General features: G+C 42.1%; 1 protein-coding gene across 27 annotated transcripts in view; it reads left to right on the forward strand.

Moving 5' to 3' along the window:
* MAGI1 (membrane associated guanylate kinase, WW and PDZ domain containing 1) overlaps positions 1-22,047 on the forward strand; it is a 340,411-nt gene that overhangs the window by 291,882 nt on the left and 26,482 nt on the right. For all 27 annotated transcript variants that reach the window (XM_030501199.1, XM_030501183.1, XM_030501186.1 and 24 more), the window contains 2 exons: positions 10,128-10,159; positions 17,608-17,824. In XM_030501199.1, coding sequence (XP_030357059.1) covers positions 10,128-10,159; positions 17,608-17,824 — 249 coding nt within the window. The remainder of the gene's footprint in view (positions 1-10,127; positions 10,160-17,607; positions 17,825-22,047) is intronic.

Raw genomic sequence — 22,047 nt, forward strand, 5'->3', positions numbered from 1 at the left:
ATCAAACCTATTTATTAAATCTCCCAGCAATTTGTCACTCAGTATAGGTTATTTTGAGCTGTACACTGAAATATATCTGATATTATGGTACAAATAATACCATCCAGAAATAACAGCTGGGGAGATATTTTGATAGCCCATAGGCACCCCTAACTAGTTATTAAATTATATTTAAACTATCAGAGTCATAGTATGCTGAAAGAAATACATGTTCATGTCTAATGCGAAGATTTATTTTTCAAGTTCATTACTTTGTGTTCCAGGGTTATTACTTTGTAATTCCAGAGTTATGGATTTCCTGATTAAATTTGGAATCTCATTCAGCATTTAAAAATCTGTCTCCTATTGCTTACTCTTGATTATTTTTGTTACTATTTCCTTTAGAGAGATTTGCCTGGCAAGATGGGAATCAGATCAGTAAAGTTTGTAAGTTGGCCTACAAACTGCACTAGAAATTAAGTTCTAAATTAGTTAAGTTTAAGTTTTAAAAAGGTTTTGCAATGTTACTTTTCCATTTTCTGGAAATAGACAATCCTAATGTAAATATGTTGCTAAAGGTTATGACTTACGTGCAGAGAAGGAGCAGGTCTAGGGGGGAAACTTTAGTTGGGAGTAGCTGCATCTTTTTTTTTTCCCCAAACCACCATCTAGTCACTATTATTATCTCTGATAATGGAATTATATTCTAACAAGGCCAAAAAAAGCTGATGAGACTTTAATGCAAGTTTGATGTCACATTTACTATTCTCTTACAGCCTTATTCTGATCAGGTACTAGTATATCAAGGAGCAGATACAAAACTCAATTCAAGTCAGGAAAAGATGAAATAAAGGAAATGCTACACATTTTGATATTTTTAATGAGAAGTTTGAAGTTCACACCCCTTATTAGAATTGCTTATGTGCATGTATTTCAATCCACTGTGCAAGTTAATTTTCGTCTAAATAGCTCCAGAGTGTTAGATATACCTTTTTGGGACAACACTGTGTATTGTTATGCAGCACCATACACTGATCACTGGTAATTGGTTCTGTAAAGCAAGCTAGCAGGAACTTGTTTTCTTTTTGTGATAAAAATAAGCCGAACTTAACATTTAAAATCAGGTCGTCTTATAAATAATGAAATATTTGGGGATTACTCAGTGTTTTTCTCCTTCAAAGTGCTTTACAGGTGTTAATCTTGGTGACATTAATAGTTTGTTTTTGATGATCTGAATTTGCAAGGTTTTGGGATAACTCTGCTTACCAAAGCACAAAGGGGGAAATTTTGGTGCTGCTAATGTCCATGGCAAAGCTCCCATTAGACTCCAGGAGGCAGCAGGGTTTCACCAAGGTTTTGGATGCCTACAAATGCCTGCAGCCACAGAGGGTAATTGTCAGTAGCTTGCTCTGACACCAAATAGTTTGATGTGCGTTACTAATGTTCGTACAAATAATGCATTTGCAGGAACTAATGAATCAGCATTACCAGGTCGTGCTGGAGATCTGTAATGCAATGCATCCAGTTGAAATAGTAAGCAACAAATTCAAATATCAACCTTAGAAAGCCCAGTCGCTTAAAAATCCTACATTAAGCTCCCCAAATTCCAGATATAAAAATACCACATCAGAGTTCTTTCTGTCTTTTTATTTCAAGCCTCTTGTATTCGTATCTAATTGCCTTTCCTAAACCCTGGGAGACTAAGAAACTCCAAACAAAGCACATTATCATATGAGCACCTGATTCCAAAAAAAACAGCTTTATAATATTACAATTCAGATAATGAAGGCGAATGGGCATCACTGGTACAGGGACATTTTAATTGCCTGCAGAATTTCCAGCTCTTGCTGGTGTGATACATGCGAAGTGCTGACACTAATCTGTTAGTCATTTGAGGTACGAGTGTTTTCTTCTCAGCTACCCTTCATTAACTCCATTTGCACTGATTCTTTTCTAGAAAAGAGTAAGCAAATGAAGAGATGCCAGTGAAAGCTGCTTTTGGGGTCAGCATTAGTTTTACATCAGTCGCCCTGCATATTTGTGGCAGCATGGCCTATCTGTGCTGTAACTTGTGTCCCCCAGATATATGTCATCTGAGCTCCAGAGTCTCTCATAAGGGTAAAACAGGATAGAACAGTTGTTGATTCACAGTTTGGCATTTTGTTACACTTTTTGCTTTGATTTCAAGGGCTGAGATAATTTCCTAGAGTTGAGAGAGATTTCACGACACATACTTTAAGGCCAGGAGGAAACCTGTTCTGGAGTTATTAAGGAGGTAAAGAATTAACACATTTGGAATAACAAAGTAATGTCAGTTTTGCATGATGTCGCATGCTGACAGCACAATAGTGGTGCTGTGCACGTTACGCATGGCTGCCTTTCTGTGACAGGGAATCGAGATCTGCTTGAAAGTCAGTAAGGAAACCGAAGCATTTGCTGAATGCTGGAAGAAAAAAATGGCTGAAATCTTCCCATCAGGATGTTTTATTGCATGAACCACTTTATCTCACAGAAAGCAGTAGGCTCTTAGAGGAGAACAAAACAGGAGGTTGCTTAGCAAATGAAAGATGAGAGCTCTGAAATTCTTCCCAAAGGCTTCTTTTCCTCCCTAGCTTGAGGTTTCAAAAGTTGGCGCTTTTTTACCCCCTTATGTTTTGATATTAAATGCTGAAGTGGTATAAATGGAGCAGCTCAAACCCACACAGTGTTGTTTTATATCAAATGTGATGTGATGTAACACAAGGTGGCACAGCAGAACCTAATACTATGCATTAGATAAGGCAGATTTAGCTAGAGATGTGCCTCCCACATCTCCATCAGAATTTGCACAGCAGGAAACGGAGCAGACTTGGAGCTGTGAAAGGAGGGTTTTATTCCACACAGGTTTTTCTCCTTCCATTACATACTGCCTGTGTGGCATTTTGGTGTGCATGTACTTGTAAATAGTGATTTTTTTATCAGCCACATTGCAGATGGGTGCAGTGACTGCTGTCCTGATTTGGCATTATAATAACTGGTCATAACAGAATTAATGAGGTATCAGAAATCTAAGAAAGGTCTTTGTTTATCACTGTAATTAAATGCATTTGGGGAGTCATTAAAAGCAATAGCAGTTGGGCAAAACTAAGGAAGAAGTATGGCTTTGTAATGGACTACTCAATGGCTTTGTTCTGAGATGGGTTGTTTTTAAATATCTATCCTCATGTCTCTAAGTCTCTCTTCTGAATTTTTTTTTTTTTCCTTATCTTGCATTGGGATTTTATGTTTATTCATTTTCATGTTATTTGTTCTTGTTCAAATAGATTTTTTTTTTTTGTGATAGTGATAGCAATTAGGACTATACCAGCTTTAAGACCTTGTTAAAACTGTCTCTTTTGTGCCAGAAGACTTGCAATGTAGCATGGGTTGGATGACAGGAGTTGGCAGTGATTGTAGACTGGACAGATTTGGTAGAGGAGGCTGAGTTCCTGGGAAATGACGCAAGTGGCTGAGGATGCTGGGGCAAGTCAGGGCCCTGGGGCTGGGGGGCACTTGCAGGTAGTGCTGGTAGGGATGTGGCAGGTGAATATCAGTTCCCAGAGATTTTGACTCCATCCTTATCCTTAAGGGTTAGTTTCTGAGATATACAGTTAAGTATTTGAAAGTATATAGAGTTACTAATTTATTTTAATAGCTAACTGTATTTTAAATTTAATAATGTGATGTTTTGTGAAAACGTCTGCAAAACCATTGTCCTCTAGTAAAGATTTTCTGCCTTAGCGTGCCATGTGTGCATATGCACCCTTCAGGTCTGAATCTGGCTAAGCATTCCATAAATATTACCTTATTATTAAGAGATGTTATTTGTTAATAGCATCATCAAACTATTGCCAGGAAGGCCTTATTTGCAGGTGTCCTCTGTGCAGTCTGCTCTCCAAATATGAAATACTGCCATAAGCCACACAGGTCTGAGCATGTGGATTTACACCTTGTAACAGTGCTGTGGTAAGTCTGAAGACAAACACCCTTGCCAAGCAGGGTAAATACTGATGTGACAACAGCAAAATATGGTTCCTCCTCTACCAGTGGCACATGAGATTGGCCTTGAGGTGCTGCTGCCCTGTGGTACCCACATGGCCATACCACGGGACAGCCAGCTGAGGAGAGATGGGTCGGGACTGAACATCTTCAAAATAGCAGCATCCCCCAAGGTTGTGTGAGGTCCTCTAGAAATAAAGCTTGCAAGTCATGGATTTAGTGGGATTGTGGAAAAGGATAGGTACCTTTTTGTGGTTATGCATATCCACACATATATGCTGATGTATGTGAAAAAAATACATATAATACATGTGTACACACACACACACATCTATGGAAAAAGAACATGGGCTTTTCTAATTACTTTCCAGTTCTGGTGTTTACCTTCTCAAATTTGTGAGGTTTCAGAAATTTGATGTCTATGTACATATTTGTTTAAATATTAACAGAGATTTTTCATCTAAGCATATGACTCCAACAGCTCAAGCTGTAGGAAATATTCTTCTTTTAATGAAATAAAAATATAAGAACTGCTGACATGCTTTCAACTACAAGTTAGATGGGTAATTGTCACACCAATTTGCAATGTCTTTATTATCTTACTGTCTTGGCATTGCCATATGTATCTTACTACATAGTTAAATTTATATTTTTTGTAGTGAACAGCATTTTATTAGCCTATATCTCCTTTATCACTTCTAAAATCAATTCTGGTTTGAGATGCTGAAAATAGACCGAGACTGCAATTACTGAGGAATTGTCTCGCATCCTGATCAAAAATGAGTAACTGAGACTAATACAATTTAACATCTTTTGAGCATCTAGAACTGAAATTCTTGCTAATGACAATAATATACTATGCCTCATTATGTTTTTTGCCAATGCCAGTGGGTTAATAATGCCTGAGATGGTCTCTTGAAAACATTGCTTTCTTAGCATTAGCACTGAACATTAGCATTAGAAACATGGCATTTTTCACTGTGTTTGGTAGTTACCAAACTTGATTTATGGCAGGGCTATCTTCCTGCAGTGTAAATTATTCTGTCACATAAAGCTAGTATTGCATAGCTATTTTTTTTTGCTAGTGTAGTGGCACTCTTGTTATGCAAATCACAATGATGAGCAGAGAAGTTAGGTAGGGCCAAAGTAGCGGTTTTCTTCTTGATGGTGCTCCTTATGCCTTCACAGGCTTGCCTCTCTTGCTGCAAATTATTCTGATGTGTTTTCTTGTTCTTTCTCCAGTCTGGAAAAGATCAAGTTCTATCTATTCTTTTAGATACTATTTGTCCTTTATTAGAAATTATTTACCAATGGACCATGCAGAATCAAGGGGATTGCTTTGTCACCACCAACTTCCCATCCCCTGCCCCGCCAGCAGCACTAATAGCCATTAGCGTTAATTATTTAAAGTTCCTTGTTTTGCACACAGAAAGCAACGATCAATGTGCAATGTCAGGTGTATGGTTGTGTACCCCCTGACTCCAGTACTTTACTCCTCATCTTTCCAAGTGTCTGTTTCCTTTGGCACAGCCTTTGGATTTTATTCAGCAGGGTTTAAGCAGTGCTATTTAGAAAGCTTGGTGCTATGTTTTTTGTCCAGGCAGGAACATTTTCTCTGTAAATGTTAACCTTGTGACATAGCCTGAAATGTTTCTTTACTTGTGTTTTTATTCATCTCCCACTAATTTTCAGCTGTTGTGCATTCTGTGCTGCAGACGATGTAATGGCTAAACCAAATGGGTGACCTTTTCACTTAGGATTACCTACGGTCCACAAAAGTGTCCAACAAAGATTGGAAGTGTTAAGCAATCATGAGAAGTGAAGATCAAGACACAGTTGTTCTTTTCCTTCATGTGCAAAACCACCCCAAAACTGAAGAATCTTGAGCAGTAGCCACAGATATAGCAACAAATAGGATGACAGTCTGGCTTCTAGACTGGCTCTTAGCAATTTCAAGTGCCTTTGTCCTGTGGGTCGGTTGTGCAAACTGGTAGTGAATTATTCCAACTTCAGTTGAAATCCCATTGAAATATGTACTTCTCTTTTTTCTTTGGTGGTGAAGTGAGGAATGTTCATGTCAACTGGCTTTCACATAACCAAGCTTTTCAGATGGGTTGACTGGATGACTCCTGTGGTGCCTAGAGATAGGTCTTCCTGAAGACTCAACTTGTGATCATTTTGATCCACTGTGTCTTAAATGCAGGGCTGTGGAATAGGGCATGATGTGTCTGGTGTCCATCTAGGTAATTTTTGAGCATTTGTGGCCTTCTGAGCTCTCAACAGAATCAGGCCCAGGCTATGGCAAAAACTTGTAGTCACATACTGCATTCTTCTTTATATGCTCAGTAAGCCAGAATTTGCCACGTGTTTTGGTCTTCCCATGTTACTTTGGATGCATAAAACCAAAAGATTTGAGAAACTGTTCGTGTGAAAATTGAGGACCACCACACTTTAGAAACAGCAACACTTGGGGTCACAGTTTTGTCCATGGGTTCTTCCATGAGCTCATAGTAGGTAGGTTTAGAGAACTTACAGCTCCCCAGCACCGAAAGTTTTACCACATAGGACTGCAAAACTAACATGTGCCAAATAATATGAAATAAGCTGGCTTATGGCCTTACTTCATGGACCACATTGCTTACAACATAATACAGTGTCATGCAACAGAAATACTGCTCCTGGTGGGTAACGGCGTTAAAGAGTGCTGAAGTCATGGTACAAAACTTGCTTAATTATTTGCATTTTTTCCCCCATGTTACAAAATGTAGTTGAGCAGATGGATGCAGCCAGCTGTACATAGAGCTTTAGGGAGTACTGGAGAGGAGAGAGAGGGTTTTGTTAAGATAAATGTAATAATCTCTGTGATAATTAGTTTAATTTAGATCCCTGTGTCTGACTCATTTTTGACTAACCTTGTATGAAGCCTTTCTTGCCTTGTTGAAGAGTCTGTGAATTTAGTTTGATTACAATCCCTTTTTTTTTTTGTGCTTGTGGATTGCTCACTGATCACTGATATTTTTCATTAAGCAGTTGCTTTATTACATTGTTATTTAGAGGGGAGTAATTTGTGTTTTCTAATTAATTTAATTCCAGGCACATGTAGTAAGTAGCTACAATGAGCCCATTCAAGGGGTTTTAGGTCATATTGACATTGTTTACCAGATGCGCTCATTTGTTTTAAAGCACTGTTAACTCTGTGATGGCAACAGCCCCGTTCTGTTGCTTGACTTTTCCATCTTCTCTAATCTGCACCTCCCAAACCACCCAAAATTAGAAGAGGCATTTCAAATGCTAGTGAGAGATGTCCATAAGCATTAAATCACAGAGGAATTATATTGCAAATGGTGTCGATATAAACTGTCACTCTTCCGTTATTGGATTTGAGGGCAGAGCAGCAGAGAAGCCTTTTGGCTTCTCTTAGCCAGGGATGTGAATGCCATCACTGTGACTGCTAAATAATTAGACAATGCCAAAGAGATGCAAAATGGGTGTTAAGTCCATGCTTGGCCACTGAAAAACTTGCAGTGAGGCTTCAGAACAGTGCAACCAGGAGGATGAGGGTACCAAGCAAGACATGGCATGAGCAGTGGCCTAGGCAGGACATATTAATGTCACCAAAACCTGAATATTGTAATTCATAGTCATCACCATCCCAAATTCATAGGCTTGGGCAATTGTTTTTGCCAGAAGCTTTTTGGAAAAGCTCAGTGTTTTCTTGCTAGTGGTGCTCCCAGGATTTGGGGGTTATTCAAGCACTTCATGTTCATGGCTGCTAAATACTACATCCATTCTGTCATCTGAGCATGAAAACTAGACATTATACCTATCATCTGCTCTCTTGGCCTGCGGCGTCAAGGAACTGGAGTTTTAAAATGAGACCCTAATTAGATGAATTACTAACATTTTTACAGGAATACAAGCAGGTGATTCCTCTGACTATAAGCCTGTCCCATGACAAGCTACCAGCATTTGTTAACGTGTTTTGCAGTCACTTATTTTGGTAAAAAGTCAATTACCGCTTGTTCTGCAGCAAAGTCTGGCACAGAGCAGTGACACTGTAAGATTCATTGGCCTCTGAAGGACCCGCCAAACAATGGCCTTGATGTGTTTTCCATTATTTTTAAACTGTTTTCCATCTCTTTTGCACTGGAGCAGCCAAAATTAATGACAAGCTTTGCAGGAAAGGTTTATTCAGTAGCTCGTACTTAGTCGATTTTAACATTTAATGCTTGTGATGCAGTAAACTAAATTCTGGTACAGTTTGAAACAACAGCCCAGCTGCAGCTCTCCTTTATGATTTGCAGAGAGCATTTAGATTGCTGTAAAATGCTTTCTGGCTTATGGTCTGCTAAGGGTGTGTGCATGCATGGGGATCTGTTCTACCTATTGATTTAATAGGAAAGAGCATCCCTTGGAAAGGGAGAGTAAACGTGTGTGCATGCATGCAGAAGGGGGGAAGAGAAAAGGAGGGGGGGAGAATCTCTCTCTGTGTTTATCTCTGTGATAAATGATGCCTGTTAAAAATGGGACTTGCCATGGACATTTTTAGTGCTTTCCTCTTTAAGTATATTATACAAACATAGTCACCGTCAGCAGAAATGAAGCTGCTGTCTTGATTGTGTAGTTCAAACAGTTTTGATGTTTCATTGTCCCTTGATCAATCAGTGCCTGGAGGGGTATCAGCTACAGGCTGGGAATGCAGAGCACAGATACTCCTTAAAAGCTGAAAATACTTCATGTAAAATACTTGTTACAGTTTGCATCCTAGTCTGTTAGCAGGCAGCAAAGTGAGATCTGTTTATCACTTTTAATTGTGGATCTTCCCTATTCAGAACTAACATCTCCCAAATTACCTTAAAATGAGCTGCTTCCTAGGCAGATTTGCAATTCGCTTGCATCACTTATTTTATTCTCTGTGCAAAAGTTAGATGAGGGCATAGGTTTTAGCACAACAAATTGCATAAGGTAGAAGACGTAATGCGGCATAAATGCCACATAAATCACATCCTAAAGGCAAAAGCAGATTTCAAACGTCTGAATTAGAGCACTTAATGTGGAGTGTAATCTGTGATTTGGTTTATGTTTGTTTTCTGGAGTGTCACGTAGAGCTAAATATGGGGAATTCCCTCTCCTCCAACAGTGGAAGAAAAGGACATTAGCAAGATGCCCAGGAAAGAGCTTTCTCTGTGTTGTAGGTAAATCCCCTGGACAAGCATGTCCTTTGCTGCTGGGAATTGGGCTGTATGCAGAAGTAGTCAGTAGAAATCCCACTTGAGTTCTCTTGCGCATCACAGAGTGAGTAAGAGCCTGCTTCAAAAGGCAAAATTATCCTTGAAAAAAACCCTGATGCCCTCCCAGTTGTTTCTTCCTTTGCATCCACTGCAACCTGTGCAAGTCCCCCTTCTCCACACTCCCTAGTGTCCCCCCCTAAGGGTCAAGACATTTGCACTGCTGCTTTCAAGCCTCTCAGGTCTCTGAAATTGTAACTAACAGATAAAATCTCTGGCTTCAAAGATTTACACTTAGGATGGACAGGAAGGAAAACTGCGTGTTTTCTCAATAGCATTCATGGTTTTAGGGGTAAGAGCTTATTCCTCCTCATGCTTTTGTTTCCCTTTGCCCAGCCTGCACCTCCTGGCTCAAGCCAAGGCACATTTCCCTTTCAAAAAATGAAATTCTAGAGAAATACTTTTTAAATATCAACCTGTTTCCTCTGCACCACGGCGATTGGTCCGATACAATCGCCAAGCCATCGCGTCAAAAGGAAATAGCCTGAGCTTAATTGTAATCTAAAGTCTCCCGTAATCCAGGGGAGCATTTGAGATTCTGACCAAGCGCCGGGTTTCGGCGGCCGCTGAGTGCTGTGGGTTTCTCTCCCAGCCTCCCGGCTGCTGCAGCACAAGTCAGCATAGCTAATGCAGATAGAGCTCTCTCCCCCCGCTCCCGTCTCTCTCGCTCGCTCTGCCTGTGCTTTGATTCGATATGAACAGACTGGTAACTCCGATGCGAGAGCGAAAGCTGACATAACTCTGCAGATGGCTACATTCGGATGATACACCTAGGGATTTTTCTTTCAGGGAAGGTAACATTTAGATGCTAATGTTTATTTTTCCCTTGTTACCATTTTTCAGGACTGCCGGTCCCAAAGAAGAGCCCAAAGTCGGTAAGCACTTTTCAGCTACTATTGTTGTATGTTTGTCTGCTTTGAAGGAGAAAGGCATGAGTTGGGCTTGTTTTCTTTGTGGGTCTTGATTGTTTTAAGTTGTCTTTCTGTTGCAACCATGATTACCTTGCACGGCTCCTGCTGCATGGGGAGATGAAAGAGGAAGGCAGCACGGAAGGGGGACTTGCGAATAAAGCGTCAGGTTTACAGATCCCCTTCCCTGACAGATGAGCTTGTCTGTCATTTAACTTACCCCAAAAAAAAGCTATTGTTTCCTTTTGGAAAGATGGGGAGGCTCCACCTTCTTGCCAGATAGCAATTCCTGGCGGGTGCTTATAGGCACCAACCTTTTCCATTAACTCCCTGAGTTTTCTCAAGTACCCTCAGCTGAATTATTAACAGAATGGGAAAGCATGTACCTTGTCAAGAGAGACAAAGCATGGACAGAGCATGGTTATGGTTCCCAGGGAATACAGTTAGGTGTCCGGTTGCTTTCTCTGGAGGCATTTTCATACTGAGCAGGATTGTGCTGCAGGTGTGAGATTCCTTATTTAAAAAAATCCCCAAACCAACAGAACAGTATATTCTTGTCCCTCTGGTCCTATTTTCATGTAAAGCTGTTACCTGGATGACATGTTAGCTAATAGCATGGAAGCTGTGATCTAAAGTATCATTAAAGCTCTGTGCATGATATTGTGGTAGAAATTAATGTGCTATTTGTATGCAAAGAAAAGGAAATGGTTTATTTTTAAAGGAAATGGAATACTTAAAGCCTGAAAGTTTCCAGTTATCTGTTGAGAGAGGGGGGGAAAAAGAGAATTCTCTCCCGGTAGCTGTGGAGAAGCCGAGTGAGATCCTTGCTGTGTTGTAAGACAGTGCGAAACTTCACTGCCAGTCCCTGGTGGGTACCAAAAACTGCAGCTGGGCACAACCCACCTCACTGCGAACCTGGGCGAGAGGTTTATGAAGGGGCTGAGCAGACGGCTCCTGCTTTTAATACGAGTACTCTGCTCATCCATAAGAAAGCCCTGAAATAATTAATGTGATTCTGATGGCTTAGGGCAGTGCTGATTAAAGTCATGTGAGCCCAGGCCTCTACCATTGTCAGCTCGCATTAATGTTGAGAGGCAGAAGTGCGGGGTGTGCTCCCTCGCAAATCACAGACATGTCAGACCCTGCGTACTCGCTTCTGTCATGTTATTTCAGCCTTTGGTAAAACAGAAGTGAGTGTGTAAAACACATACGTGTCTGGCACCTTTCTTATCTCTGGCTGCACTTTTCCCCTGGTTGAAGCAGGAGTGGCTGCACCTGATCCACACTCTGACTTCTGTCATTAAACCAGCCCCGATCAATGAGTCTTGGTTTATTTCAAAACATGGAGGCTCCCGCTTTACCACACGCACACTCGGCATCAGGTGAAGCGGGGTCCTGCATGTCACACACCTCTCTGGTTGGCAGCGATGCACCGTGAAAATCTGAGCAGCATCTAAATCCATATCGGGATAATCCTGTCTTGGTGAACAAAGGGACTGCTTGCAAACAGGTGTAGCCTTGCAACAGCAGATTTCTCCCTACTATTTATTTTGAGGAGCTGGTCAGCCTTGAGAAAGCAGTCCTATTCCCTTGCATGCCTCTCCTCAACCCCTCTCACCTTGCTCTCAGGTCCCTCCAGTAATTTCTACTACTGCCCAAGGCGGTGCTGTTGCCTCTAAAGTGCAGGATTCACAAAAAAGCAGATCTTATTCCTCTTGCCTGCACACCGGATCATTTGCATCGGCAATTAGCAGTGATGTTTTACACTGCCGCATTGTGCAGCAGCTTTAATGACCAACTGCTCCTTGGAGTGGCAGAGTGTGGTAGAGTCCATACAGCCATGTCTTCATTTCCAGGCATCAGTGACATGCACAGGTTGAACTTAGAAACCTGGAGCAAAGCGGCTTGGGGCACCCCTTTGCAGAGGAGGAAGCTGTCCTTGGGGCTGTCTGGGATGGATTTAACACCAGAGCTGGTGTGGGCAAGGCAATGGTCAAAAGCATGAAAGCAGTGATATTGCCAAAACCTTCCTTTATTGGTATAGTTGAAGGGCTGCTACCCGGCTCTCGGGCAAAAGGAGCCTGTCCCTCTTGGCCATGAAGATTCCTATGGCTGGACTGTCCCCAGTGCTGCACAGCTCGCTATGGGGCTTGGGCTGAACGTGCTGCCCGTTTCCCTCACTCCCTTTGCCCAGTGCAGAGGGGCTGTTTTCCAGCATTCCTTGTTTAATCAATTAGCTACAGTTAGAGGACAGTGCACATCCAGGCTGGGAGCAGTTGGCCCAATCTGAACTTGTGCTCGTTCTTTGTTTCTTCTGCTGCATTAGGGAAGACGCAAGCTCAGGTCTCCATCCTCTTCTGCTTTGCTCAGCACAGTGATAAGCTCTCTTGTTACCTCATCTCCTTTCCCAAAGCACGGACACATTCCTGATTTACTGCCAGCAGCTGTCTCTTTCTCAGACAAGCCCTATTTTTAGCTATCAGTCCCAATCTTGTATTCCCAAAAGGACAACCTTAGGCTGTTGGATTTCTCCCAGCTGAGAGGAGGTGTTTTAGCCCCTTGGAGAGGTTTGTTAGTGCTGGGGCTGTGACACAGTCTGGGAATACATTTTCTGCCTTGAGCTCAGTTTTCCTGGGCTGTATTTTTCAGCCTGTGTGTATCTTCTGATAAGTTTTGCTCTTTTTCTTAGTTTTTAAGGAGAGTTCTTCAACCTCGGTGAAAGAGCCAAATTAGTAAATAAAGTTTGCAGCCGTACTTGGGACTGGGCGCTTCCAAGTTCTTTCTTCTTCCTCACCGAGGACATGCTCACAGCAGCTCTCTGTGCTGCTTGTTGGTTTTCAGTTTCCCGTTGATTCTTTTTCAGATGAAAATGGATAATGTTTTTGCACTGACCGTCTGGGGATATACATTTTCAGTGCAAGTGCTCTAGTACAGCAAATTCCCCTGCAATTATCCTGGTCTAACATGGATGAAAATAAACTTTTGATTTTTCCTTCTTGCTTGCATCAAAATACTCCACAAGGGGGCAAAGATTCCCATTTCCAGCTCCTTTTGCTGTCGCTGCCAGGACCAGCTTCTCCAAAATACTCTAGAGTACAAAATCTGCAGCTAGATCATCAGAAAATGGGATCACTGCAGGGGGAAGAAAGTGCTAAGCCCTTCCAAATATCTGATCTTTTCTTTTGGGTATAAATAAATACATTGTCAGCATAGCTGAATTGTGGCCAAAAATGCAATTCTTGTGCACAGCCTGTCCCTGACAAGACACTTGCCACATATTTTGGGTGGATACGCAGCACTTGGGGCTCTGCCGATGTCTTATTTTTGTCAGGAGGAGAAATTGCTTCAACAGCATGAGTCTACAACACATCCCTCTTCATCCTGAGGCCATTTTTCCCCCTACCTTGAAATGCAGTGGGAGGAAACCACAGCAACTCTTCCCTCTTGCAGTTTTATGCCTGGAGAATCCCGTGCCAAAAAGCTTTGGTGTCTGTCTGTGCTGCAGGACATGGTCTCTGCCACCATCACCTCTTCTACGGTGGTTTCTCTCTGCCTGACACAGACATACACAACTGCTGCTAATAATTAGCATCCTGTCTCTGCCTGCAGCCACCTCTCAGCTGTGTCATGGGCTTCAGTTGTTTTAGCAGTCACTGTACAAAGTAACATCCAATTACTCTTTCATTTAGCATCTATGATAATCTGATCTCCACTATGTGGGGTATCTGTAGTGTTTTCCAGGCACTTGGAGACTTTTGTAAGCAGTTTTCCTCCTGTCTCCTTTTGAAACCTAACAGCTTCAAGCTCTCCAGCTCACCTCACCTTTGCTGTTTTCTTCCCTTCCTGTAGTCAGAGGACAATGTAGTGCTCAGTGTGGGCTCACTCAACCTCTCTGTTGAGGGAGAAGCTGCCTTTTAGGTGGGCAAATGCAGTGCGTATGGCTGAAAATGGGATTGCACTGTGGAGGGGAAGAAATCCTGGGAGGCTGATGTCTGCCCCCTCTCCTGCAGCAATTGCCCCTGCAGCTGCAGCCGGAAATGTGAGCCATGCTGATGTTCCTGATAACCTCAGCCAGTGGGGAAGGGGCAGCAGGAAAAGACCACCTTCTCAATACTGCATTTGCTTCATCTCAGGTTTTGCGGGATGAGCACTGTCAGGTTTCAGCAAGAGTGAAAGGAAGCTGGCACATGCCATGCATCTCAGACCTGGGGCTTGAGTAGGGCATGAGAAGGTTCAGCTTTCCACATATTCCTCAAGGCCAGGTTGGATGGGTCTTGAACAACCTGATCTAGTGGAAGGTGTCCCTGCCCATGGCAGGGGATGAGCTTTAATCATTCTATGATTCTACATTTATTTTGTCATGGCTGTAGTACAATACCAAGATGATTGTTTTTTCCCCATGACCTGTATCTAAGCATGTGTCTGCCTAAATGGACTCAAATTAGTCATCGTGGTCTTTATTTCTAGCTGCTTTTGGTCAAGAGTCTTTCTAGCAAGCTATTTATTCTTATCAACAGCTCTGGAAAAGACCATAGAATCTGGAGGGTCAGGGGTGCTCTTGCTGACTTGGGTAGTTCACTGCTCCATGCTCTTGTAGCTACTGTCAGAAGTCAAAATGCTTCAGCTGATCTTGCTTTACTTTGCACTGAAAAACATGATCAGCATCTCTGGATGAGGTCTGAACTGCTGGCTCTGTAGTGATCTGTCACCAAACTGCCCCCTGCTCTTCTGGCCCTGATTTAGCTGTGTTCCTGCCTGTGTGTGAGCCAAGTGAGCCGGACAGTCAGATCTGGATCCAGGAGCATCATCCCCAAAGTTAGGAATGAGGTAGGAGATAGAGAAGCCATCCTTTCATTGGCATCTGATCAGCTCATCTCTTGGAACAGTGCCACCTTTGCACCAAGGCACAGACTTCTTCATCTAGGCAGTCCCTGACACAGAAGGCAGGGCGGTCAGACCCCAGCAAGTCCTGATGATGATGATGATGTGTTGAAGCTGCTACATCACATAGAAATAAGTTTGACCCAAACCTTTTTGGCATCATCTGGTGATGTAAAAGTCAATTAATATCGTATTGAACTAATTTAAGTACATATATTCATTATTTCCATGATTGCATTCTGCTTTCTCTGTTCCCCTCTTCAACTCCTAAATAGAGATGTTCCAAGCTTTTTGAAGGCATTATTGTTTATAAAAACAGCTGTCCCTCTGAAGAAGTTTTCCCCTATTTCTTGCAAAAGGTCTATGTATTTGCAATGGCAACTCTAGTTTGATTAGAGGTGATTTTGCTTGAGATATGCTGACGCTTCCATTTGCAACCCAAATACGAAGCAGAACTCATAGTTTGTTCAAAATTTAGCTCTTTCATATCATAAAGTGAGAGCACTTTTTAAAGTTCAAAACTTTGCTTCTATTTAAATCAAAGTTTTCAGAGAGTTCTCAACATTTCCCTAAGGGCTGAAAAAAGCTCCACATTTTAGTCCCTTCTGTAAACTAGCTATTTCCAGCGAGATTGGCCTGAAGTTTCACAGGATGCTTGTAGTTATTTTAGTAGTTTGGCCAAACAAACAAAACAATCCAGATGGCTGGACTGAGAGTTGTAAGGTTTTTTTTTTTCTTTCTTTCTTTTATTTTCCTTTATTTTTAAGTTACAAAGGAGTGATTATCCACAGCAGAGATGTTTTAAAACAGCTTCATTTAAAAACTGAAAGGCCGCATGTGAATTAGCTTCTTTTACCACTTAAAAAGTTAAAGATGTTTGAAATTGGTTCAGATATTTGTATTTGAAAGTCTGCAGTTGAGTAATCACAGCAGGTACGCTTTGTTCAGAATTACTTGAAAGGACAAAAGCAATTTCACATTCTAGTTGATCAAGGTGTCATTTAAGAAAATGCTGTTAGTGGATCAACAACTCGAAGGGAAGGCTGCAAGGTCAAAGTTGTTTGGGCTGTTCTGTTTCAACCTAAGAATATGTGCAACTTAAACCAGAAAACATTACTGTTAAGACTCAAATAGTGTGCACTTCCTTATGGTGACTTTCTCCTCTGTAATTAATTCAGCCCTGCTGTGATGGAGCACTGGCCACCTGGGGTTTTGTGTTCAGAATAGGGGAGGGTGTGCTTCAGCCCCCCGGTGCAGATCTGCTCTGTGTTTGTTGTTGGCTTTTCTCCCTACCTCTGCTTGGTTTTCTATGGAGAAGTCCCTAGAAGCAGAGACTCCTGTTGCAATGGTTTCACGTACCCCCTGCCAGCAGAAGGCTTTATGTTTTGGGGAGAGGTTTCTCGGTACGAATGGCTGACCCCTTTTAACCAGGAAATTGTGGATGTTATAAAACCAACCTGTAGGATGCTATTTTTCCAGCCACCCTCTTCATCACAGAAGCCCGGGAACGTGCCAGTTCCCTGTGCCAGAGCAGGTGGGAGATTGGACTCAACCTTAATGCTGACCCAAGGTCATCTCAAAAGAGCATTAAAAAGCATTTAGTGTACAGTTTGGGGAGCTCTTGTTGAGGGAGGATTTTGCTGCATATTGAGTAGTAGAAATCCTGGCAACGCAAATGTGGCTAGTGCTTCATTTGAGCACACCATTGTGAATTTGAGTTAAGAATTGTGTACCCTGCTTAGCTAAATGTTGAGCAGACAGAGCTCTTGACATACTCCTTTTGAATAAGCCTTGAATTTGGGCAGGTGTATTTTTTCCTGTTTTAATATGCTCAATTAAAACAAGGAAATCAAAGTGCAAATAGTTGTTTTCACATTTGTGGAGATCTGCTGTAATCTTGTGGGTGCTCTGGGAAGCAGAGACATGGAAATGGTACTCTGTTGTCCACTTGCGGTATGGGTTTTGCAAGAGCTGCAGAGGAAAAGTGATCTTGCATAGTAAGGGCTGGGCTTGAATCTGTTTTGGAGGGACTCTTGAAGTTTTCAAAGTGGAATCTGGTAGTTTTACCTTTGTTTTGCAGGCTCAAGTTAGACCCTAGTATTACCTGAGTAGAATCATAGAATCATAGAATGGTTATTTTTGGAAAGGACCTTAAGATCACCTAGTTCCAAACCCCAAAGGCGGCTGAGTTTTTCTGCCTTAATGTAGGAAAAGAATAAGTGCACTGAAACTAGTAACCTATAATGAGATTTAGATCTGTTTTATGTGTGAGATAGAGAACTGCATATTTTTTTATGACAAATGACTTTGTTTTGCATATCTGTTTCTGTCCGTCTGCCTATCAAAATCTGTCATAGGGGAAATTTAACTGCACCCAGCATTAACTGGTGGCAGCAAAACTGCGATTTAGATGTTTACTTATGTGCATGCAAGAAACCCTGATCAAAGAAGGGAGAAAAATTGATGGAAAACACCCACTCAAAGACCAGTAACAGTCTGTTCCCTCTCTTTCCACTCGCTTTCTCCCTTAACAGCAACCACTTGAAAGGAAAGACAGCCAAAACAGTTCTCAGCACAGCGTCTCCAGCCACCGCAGCGGGCACACCGCTTCCCCAGCGCACAGCACACAGGTGCTGCCGGACTACACCGCTGCCGAGGCGCCGGCTGCGGACCAACCCGACGGTGCTGGGCAGAAAAAGCCAGATCCATTCAAAATCTGGGCCCAGTCCAGGAGCATGTATGAAAGCCGACGTGAGTATGAAGCAGGTGTGGTTGCTAAGGCTACGGCTCTGGCAGCCGCTCTCTGTATATTTTCTTTGCGAAGAACTGAATCCTTTACGTTTATGTTGGAAAGATAAGGCTGCAGTTTGTTAATTCGGTACCTGTCAATGATAGCTACTTGCTAGAGGAGCAGTTTCCTCTCTGATGAGGAATGAATTTAGATCATCTCTAGGAAAGCTTAATACAAAAAAGCCCTTTAAAATTAAAGACCATCTTTTCCCCTATTCTTTTCTATTTAGCTTTTAAATTAGGCTGAAGGAGAATTTCCAAGTTTGTTATCCAGATCCTGAACTCCTTTTTGAGGTTAAGAGTAGTTGTCTGATATGCTTAGGAATTTCAGTAAGGAGGGGAAGTATTTAGTTTGCTGAAATTCATATCAGATGCTTTCCAGCCTCACCCTGGGGAGGAGAAAATCCAGCTGAGCCATTTTACTTTGACCAGAGCAGACACTTTAACAGTACAGGTATCAAATGCATATTGGAAGTGGCTTTTATGGCAATTAATAATCAGCACGTTTGGCTAATAGTTCAGCAGGGCTTTGACTCTGCTCCAAGATTATAAATATGTTTTCAATCAGTTTCTTCTCTGCAAACAAAATAAACACACTGGCTTTGCTTTAATTGCATTGCTGAAGATGATCAGATCTGTAAAAGCCTCTTAAAGAGAGTATTAGGTTCGTTTTTGAAAGGAATAGTTACTTTAGTTACAGAAAAGGGAGCTTCAAAGTCTTGGTGCTGTAAGAATCACCTGGAGATTGACTTTATTGTGCTGACTGGAAATTGGTAAAACCAGTATGAAATGAACATTACCCCAGAATGAAAAATGGTAGGGCTGGTTTTTTTTCTGACCAAATGAATCACTTTGTAATCTTATGTCCTGGAAAAAATCAAATCATGAATCACAGTTTCTTGGCTGAATATGTATATTTTTGGATTGAATGTCTCAACAATGCAGTTTGTAGGTGTCTCAGCTTCTGTGTGCTGTTTCCCTTCCCCTCCTTTCCCAGGGATTAGGAGTACTGATCGTGTGGCTCTTGGGCCAAGTTGTGCTGATCTGCAGAGAAGTGCAGTGATGGAAGTTTCATCTGCGTCTCATTGACATAGGAAAAAGGGGCAAAAGCTGGGGGATGGTGACACTTAAGCCCTGCAGAGCTGTGGACGGAGCTCCTTCTCCTCCAGCCCAGGTGGACAAGGCTGAGGCTGTCCCATGGCACCAGCATTACTGCTACACAGCTCACATGGTTCCCATAGGCACTGTGCTGACAGTGCCTCTGACCCCCTGCAGCTCCTTAGCTAATTTCTAATTAGCTGTTTAACTCATACTAATTAGTCATTAGTATCAGCTTAGCAGCCTTAACTCCTGCCTGTCTTTCCCGATAAACCTGAGGCTAAGCAGGAGAAATCTTGAAGCGTGCAGGCAGGCAGTTGCCCTTCTGTGTCCACCTCCAACACCATGTGCTAAATCCTCCCTCTTTCCTTGATGGCTGCAGGTATCTTGTAGAGGTTTTATCCTTGTCTGTGACCAGAACCCTTCCCAGAGGCCTTTTCACTGTCTCTTGACCTGCTGGTTTCCCACAGCCCATCTCTCCCTGTGCCTCTCTGCTTGGGCCTTTTGCTGCACTGGCATCTGCAATGCCCCTTTAACTTCCCTGTCTCACCTTTCCATGATCCAGCACCTCTGGGGTTGATCCTCTCTATTGCTTCAGTTCTTATCTCCTGCCTGTTCTACCAGATGACACCTGTTGGAACACCAGTGCTTTTCTATCACCTTTTCATCCTGTTGCCATTTCCTTGCCAGGAGGGTGTTTTCTGAGATTTCTTGGTTTCACAGACAGAGGGGTTTCGGAGTATGACAGAGGCCTGGTATGGCCATGTCTCTGTGTTAAGTATGTGCCACTAGAAGTGTCCAAAAGCCTATGAATTTCTGATCCTTAAGCTGCAGTGAAAGATGTTTCCTGGGGATTAACCTGCACTCTTACCTGGTGACATGGCTTTGCTGTGCCTAATGAAAGGTGAAGAAAACCAGGCAAGATCTAGTCTTAAATGAAAAAGGCCACTGGACTTATTGTCTCCTGTTGCAGTCTGATCACGAAGCGTGACTGGTGGTTTTATTTAGAGGTCAGTGGTCAGCTTCTCCTTCATCAACTTTCATCCCTCTCACCAGTCTCAGAAATGGAGACTGGATCACAGCTGAAATCTGGCACCTCTTCTGCGCTGGGAGCTTGGTGTGAGCCACCGTGTTTCTTTCCCTGTGTTTGGTCTGCATGAAATTTGGGCAATTGGTGGCTGCTCTGTTGCAAACATAATGGTCCCATTGAGACTTGCCCAAGCACGATCTGCGTGGCTTTCAGACCACTTGTAGGGAGCTCTGCTGGCATGGAGCACCAGAGGCTGTGGGATGGAAAAAAACAGTTTCACTGTCTGTCTGCTCCACATGTGCTGCTCTTCGTGTTTTCACCCAAGTGCAGTTCAGTTTAACTCCCGTGCCTTCTTTAGCTGGGGTGATACAATCATATCATTGCTTTCTTTTTTACTTGAGCACCCATTCCTTTTGGCTTTGGGACTGAAGTTAGTATCTCCTCTCCCATGACCTCCACAGCTTTTAGTTCTGCGTGAGCAGAACTAAAGGAATATCTAATGTATAGCAGGAGGATGCCACCCTCGTGCCAGTGTTGAAAGTGGCTGATGCATCCAGTAGCTGGGGCTTTTGGTGGGTCCTAGAAGCCCCTGCTGCCTGAGGAGCCCCAGCTCAGGTCTCCCAGCTCTCCCTGCTGCCCAGTCCAGGGCTTGCTCTCCATTGAGTCATGGCCTTCAATTTTAAACCTGAAAAGGATTATAAAACATTCTTATGAGAGACAGGGTTTTGAATCCCCAAGTGGAATGAAAACCAGCAATAACCCTTTGTGTTGAAATATATGATGGAGTTAAAAAAAAAAGACAGAATTTTAGAGCATTAGATCATCTTAAGTGTTTTATTTTGTTCCGTTTTTTGTGAAATTGTTGAATATAAAGAGAACAGACTGCAATTTTTCAAGTGCAGTTGACACAAGGAGATGAATTCATTAGCCCCAGCCCAGACAGCTTTTATTTTTTTTCATCTAAAAATAATATTATAAAGAGGTTTTATTCAATATATGAGTACATCATCTGCAGGATATTTGTAAGAAGTACGGAATCTATAATGAACACCTATTGCCTTTAATATCATTAATTAATATTAATAATAATAATATGGACATGGAAAGCACAGGCAACATTTTAATTTTTTAGAATTGGTAAAATACATTCTTCCTTTCTTTGAGTATTCTTTGGATCAGTACTTCATAAAAATAGACTATATTTGACTTAGGTGATTTGTCTCACTGAAGCCATTGGTAGAGTCGAATTTGTTTCAAAAGCACCAGATAACCCATAATTTTCTAAAAGCACATACTTTTTATTTACCAAATGCATCTTAATGTCAGGAAGTATTCCCATTCTGCGGAGGAGAGCCAGACATTGCCTGTTCAGGGAAAAAGTGAAAAAATAGAAGAAAAACTAAGCTAGAATTAATAATGCAGAGCTAAGCAATGGCTCCATAACTGTGTCTGGACTCTGGTTGAGTGGCAGCAGATGAGAACTGCAGCGTTATCCGGCAAATGTAGGCTAAAGTTCCTTCACATGCAGCTCCCCTAGGTGAGGGGATCAAGCCGGCAAGGTGCTGAGTGCTTGGGCTCCTATCCAAGGAAGCTGATTTTCAAGCTGTAAACCCAAAAGGACTTGGGTGCTTTAAGGCTAAGGCTGAGCTCAAATGCTCTGCTGCAGTCTGGCCCAGAGTTGCAATTCTTTGCTGGATTAAGACTTTTGAGAATAGCCGGCTTTGTGTTAAGTAAATCTGAAAACAGATCATTTGGTGGCGATAACAAATGCACTCTTTGCTGGTGCTAAGTTTTAGCTGCCTGAGCTCCTCTTTATGGGTAAGTCATTGCTGCTAGTGGGAGTTGTGTACATGAATCAGAGAGAAGGACAAACCCTTAAGGTTTAAAAACGGAAGCTGTTCCGAGAGCCAGGAATGACAAGCACAAAGAGCACTCAGTGAGAGAAACATCAATTGAATAGTTTAGCTGAGAACCACAATTCTGAAATGTCACACTGTTTTATTGAAAATATATTTTTATAATATGCTTTCTATTTTTCAATGTATTATTAAACTTC

This window comes from Strigops habroptila, chromosome 11 (assembly GCF_004027225.2).
Source record: "Strigops habroptila isolate Jane chromosome 11, bStrHab1.2.pri, whole genome shotgun sequence".
Classification (NCBI taxonomy): domain Eukaryota; kingdom Metazoa; phylum Chordata; class Aves; order Psittaciformes; family Psittacidae; genus Strigops; species Strigops habroptila.